The following is a 5,084-nucleotide window of genomic DNA, read 5'->3' as shown; positions in this document are numbered from 1 at the left end:
TACATTTGCATTGTTTCTGGACAGCAGAACGCTCTTTAGACAGCACGACCTGTTGCCCAGAAACAATCATTTACTTGCCAGCACTAACGACATCTTCACTCGATGAACGAACGTTTCCTTTGTTCATTGGGTGATCGGCTGCACAGATTGTCGGGAACGAGCATTTGCAGGAACGTCCACCTGAATATCTGCACATGTAACTCTGCCATTACAGGAATTGTGAAATCAGAGGATTATCAGAGTGATTCAGAGCCAAATGTGCTCCCAATTGTAAGAAAACTAGGTCAAACAAAATGGGTTCTACAGCAGTATAGTGACCCACAGCAGACATTCAAAAGTGGACAGAAATGGTTAAGAAGGAAAAATGGATGGTTTTAAACTAATCAGCGATGAGTCGGGATCTCAATAAAAGTGAGACTCTTTGGATAGGTGAGAAAAGGAACCTGTAAACATTCAGTAGCTCGAGAGAAGAACTGCTAGAAGCTCAAAATGGGCTCCAGAAAACATGTAGAAGTATTAGAGAAGGGGCCTTCAATCCCATTTATGTCATTCACTATTTTTATGCTTTATTTAGCATAAAACATGACCACATGTATGATGATGGGTCAGATTGTATTGATCTGAACAAGATATAAAAAATTCTAAAGATACCGAGTTTATCCAATTATTTCTGAAGATATTGATTTCTGTCAAGGGTGTCAATAATGTTGACCACAACTCTACGATGCTGGAGGAGAAGGTACGATGGTGAGGAGCAGAACATTGTTATTTAGGCTCCGATCACTAAACCTAGAAGTGAAGGAGCTGAGAGAAGAGTCTGATCTATAGACAGATCTACAGGAGGCCATGTATTCAGTCACTGTGTGCTTGTGTCTCCCCAGATGGATCCAGGAGGAGAAATCCCCCCGAGAGATGTCCCCGTCCTTTGTATTCCCAGGACTGTCCAGAGGAGAAGCTCCCAGAGAACCATCAGGTAGATGGAGCTGAAGTCTCACCAGAATCTGACCAGAAAGGGATTGAAACAAAGATCATTTTACATTTTTCTTCTTTAGGATGAAAATATCATTAAGATTCAGGTTAAAGATGAATCAGAAGAGGAGACGGATTTAAGGGGCGATCAGCAGTGTAAGGAGCGGATGCTGTCATATCTGTTTTCAAGGTCACTGGGATACTACTTCAATCATCTCATAATCACATGTAATTAATCTATCCTGTCCATGTGTGTTTCCTACAGATAGACTCAGACTCAGAGAAAGAAGTCCCCCCGAGAGATGTCCCCGTCCTCTGTATTCCCAGGACTGTTCGGAGGAGCAGCTCCTAGAGAACCATCAGGTAGATGGAGCTGAAGTCTCCCCAGAATCTGACCAGAAAGGGATTGAACCAAAGACCATTTGACATTTTCTTTTTGTTTAGGATGAAAATATGTTCGATATTAAGGTTGAGGTTATAGATTATGAAGACGAAGAGGAGATGGATTTATGGGGCGATCATCAGTGTAAGGAGAGAAGACCATCATGCCTATTTTGAGGGTCACCTGGATACTACTCCCATCATCTCATCATCAAATGTAATAATCTCTCCTGTCCCTGTGTGTTCCCTACAGATGCACTCAGAGAAAGAAATACTCCAGAGAGATGTCCCCGTACCAGGACTGTCCAGGACTGTCTAGAAAAGAAGGTCCAAGAGAACCATCAGGTAGATGGAGCTGAGCCCTATACACGTCTATATAGGGGGGTCCTGCATTCATAGAGGGGTCATACATTGTGGGGGTATCTTATGTGGATCTGTTAGATTTCCCACCTGTCTGCTGTATTGTACTGAATTGTTACAGATGACAAATCAGGTGGAAGATTTGACTATTATTAAAGTGGAGGATGAAGAAGACTGGATGATGGGCGATCCCCCGTATATGAGTGATGTGGAGGAGGATGATCCAGTCCATGTGACCACAGGTATGGAATAATGAATGGAGGAAGTGAATTAGGTGGTTTTCTAAAGTGAGGCTCCACCTTATAGATCCCGTAAAAAGGTTTTATGAGATCAAAGATTTCCTGGTCTTGTCTTAGGATAAACCATCAATATAGTGATGCATAAAAAACTTGTTCCAAACAAGGCCTTTACATCACTGTGTAGTCTGAATTCTGGGCAGTAAAATGAAATTTAAAATCTCCTTAATGTTTAAGGTCAAAATTTGTAAAAGGCTAAATATTGTACCAGAGTACAGAGGGCTATAACACCTTCATTGTAGGTTTAGATTTATTTTGGGTGTGCCCATATATAGGTCTGGTTGATTTTTTTAATTGTTTAAATAAAAAAAAAATCACAAAATCAATTTTTTTTATCCTAACAGAAACTCCCAGTAAGAACTCCAAGAGAAAAATTATGTTACCAATAAAGTATGAAGAAGATGATGAAGATATCACGCAATGCTCTTCAAGAGAAAATGACATTACCTGTAATGTACATCCAGAATCTCCCAGTACAGATCCATCATATAATCCTCCTAATGATGAGGAACCTTCTCCTGACCGATCACAGATTACCACAAATCCAGATCTATCATGTAATCTCTCTAATCATGAGGAACCTTCTCCTGACCAATCACAGATTGTTACCACAGATGCTGGTCCAGAAGTGGATACAAAATTTGAATCTGATGAGGATGAAAAACAGAATACAAAAGTCTCAGGTCTATTTATACTCAGAAAAAGTCCCCAATCAGAGCCATCATACATCTGTTCACATTGTGGAAAAAGTTTTACAAATAAAGCATATCTTCTTGCACATCAGAGAAATCACAAAGGAGAGAAGCCATACATATGTTCAGAATGTGGGAAATGTTTCATCTATAAATCACAGTTTGCTAACCATGAGAGAAGTCACACAGGAGAGAAGCCGTATGCCTGTTCAGAATGTGGGAAATGTTATACAAATAAATCAGCTCTTATAAAACATCACAGAAGTCACACAGGAGAGAAGCCATATTCATGTCCACAATGTGGGAAACGTTTTATTACTAGAACCAGACTTACCGATCATTACAGAATTCACACAGGAGAGAAGCCGTATTCATGCTCCATATGTGGGAAATGTTTTACACAGAAATCAAATCTTGTTAGACATGAGAAAATTCACACAAAAGAGATTCGGACAGAAGAGGATTCAAATTTTGAAATTCTTTAGAGGATTCACTGAGAAGAAACCATATTCTGTAGGAATTGTTAAGTAGACGCTGAATATCCAAATAAGAAGTTTTTGTTTTTTTGGGTGACATTAGCCTGGATCTGCCAGACACCCACATTATATTAACTTTGTTAGACATGGTAGCTCAGTGGTTAGTATTGTAGCCTTTGGGTCCTGGCTTCAAATCTGACCAAGGGCAACATCTGCATGAAGTTTGTATGTTCTCCCCATCTTTCTGTGGTTTTACCCAAGTTTCCTCCGACATTCCAAAATATACTGTGAGCTTAATTCAGATTTTACATTGTGAGCCCCAATGGGGACAGATACTGGCATGTCCACTAAGGTCAACTAACCGGAATCTATGGAGGCAAAGTACAGTGGATATAAGGAAGAATAGAAAAGCTTTGTTTTGTGTCAAAGAACATTCAGAGTGACATAGCGGAAAAGGAAGGACACCTCATGTACACTTTCTTTTCCTAACATATGTGGACATATCAACATTTCATCTTAATTCAGTAATTAAAGGTGGTGGACTTAAAATATGAATTAATCATAATATTCTGCTTAAACAAATAACATCTGCTATTTCCTATGACTGGTACGGCAAAAAAAAATCCTCCAGCAGGCATTTATTCTAAGGTCTCATTCACACTTGTGTGTTCTGGTCAGTATTTTATATTATTATCTGTAAGCTAAAAATAGGAGCAGCTCCAGAACATGAAAGACGCTCCCAAGCAGTTTTACGTGCCCCCAGCAACTTGATTTAGAACCAGGCCTTGATTTTCTCATTCATCAACTCTCAGCCATTCCTTGGTGGGCTTCTTGCTATGTTTAGGGTCATCGCCATGTGGCTAGGTCTTCTTTGAGCTGATCTTCAATCTTTTTGACAGGTGGTCTCAAGGTAGCCACCAGCAACCTTTAATACAATGAAGAATTCAAAGTAGACTCTGTGATGATAAGCTACATATGTGGTAAAACCCAGATCATTTCCCCCATCATGCTCCCATGCCACTATCAGGGTTTTCTGGTGGAATGGTATTTGTATTTTTTTTATTAAACATGTCTTCTAACTCTTTGGTTGAAAAACTGTGCTTCTTATCATAGCAGATTGTTTCAGAAGTCCTGTTACATGTGTTCATAGGTAACTGAAGTCCTCTGATTATATTCTGGACAGAACATTTTCTTTTAGAATACCCTCAATCTTGTTTTAGTTTTTGTAACTTTTTGGCAATGGTAGACATTAATAGTCAGAAAGCGACCTGAAATTCTGGGGTTCTTAGAGGCCTATCTCAGCATCTTGTGTTCTGCTTTGATCTTGCGGAGACAGAATGGCCTTAGACAATTTGTAGTTCTATGAAATCTCCACCTGTAGATGGTTTTCTGGAGAGTGGAATGATCGATATCCTATTATTTGGCCATTTTCTCTTTCCAGATTCATAGCATAGGCACTCATAACCTCTCTGAAGGGCTCGGAGCCCTTAAAATCTAGGCATGGGGATACCACACACTTCCTCAACAAAGTACCAGAAATGTATTATATAGCACTGACATATTCCGCAGCGCTATACAGACATTATCAATATGTCTTTGGAGTGCAAGAGGAAATCCATACAGATGTTGTCCTTGGTCTGATTTGAACCTAGGACTCCTGTGTTGCAAAGCAGCAGTGCCAACCACTGGGCCAACGTGCTGCCCATGTATGAATGGCACAATAAGGGTTAGACCAGATGTGGCAGAAGAGATTTAGCAATAAACGCCACAGTGTTTTAGAAGATTGCTAATACACGTGATGTAGGCGTGCCTGCAAAGGGTTAATTTAGTCCACTTCATCTAGTGCTTACCTTTCACCCAGGCTGCAACCTGAGCATAAATCTTACCCTAACACAGTCCACACTCCCCAG

General features: G+C 40.1%; 1 protein-coding gene across 1 annotated transcript; it reads left to right on the top strand.

Annotated features, from left to right (window-relative positions):
* The first annotated feature begins 936 nt into the window (after positions 1–936).
* On the top strand, positions 937–4,246 carry LOC122933870 (zinc finger protein 41-like). The gene is made up of 7 exons (XM_044288956.1): positions 937–973; positions 1,053–1,125; positions 1,235–1,332; positions 1,414–1,495; positions 1,604–1,695; positions 1,832–1,952; positions 2,351–4,246. The coding sequence occupies exons 4-7, from the start codon at positions 1,423–1,425 to the stop codon at positions 3,181–3,183; spliced, it is 1,119 nt and encodes a 372-aa protein (XP_044144891.1). The 5' UTR covers positions 937–973; positions 1,053–1,125; positions 1,235–1,332; positions 1,414–1,422; the 3' UTR covers positions 3,184–4,246.
* Positions 4,247–5,084: the final 838 nt, after the last annotated feature.

The sequence above is a fragment of the Bufo gargarizans genome, chromosome 4, assembly GCF_014858855.1.
Source record: "Bufo gargarizans isolate SCDJY-AF-19 chromosome 4, ASM1485885v1, whole genome shotgun sequence".
Taxonomy (NCBI): domain Eukaryota; kingdom Metazoa; phylum Chordata; class Amphibia; order Anura; family Bufonidae; genus Bufo; species Bufo gargarizans.
The sequence above is the reverse complement of the archived record's forward strand: the minus strand, read 5'-3'. Positions and strand labels throughout refer to the sequence as shown.

Coding starts and splice junctions, on each gene's coding strand:
- LOC122933870 (XM_044288956.1), top strand. CDS start 1,423: ATGTTCGATATTAAGGTTGAGGTTATAGATTATGAAGACGAAGAGGAG. Junction 1,496..1,603: donor TTTATGGGGCGATCATCAGT/GTAAGGAGAGAA, acceptor TGTTCCCTACAG/ATGCACTCAGAGAAAGAAAT. Junction 1,953..2,350: donor TCCAGTCCATGTGACCACAG/GTATGGAATAAT, acceptor TTATCCTAACAG/AAACTCCCAGTAAGAACTCC.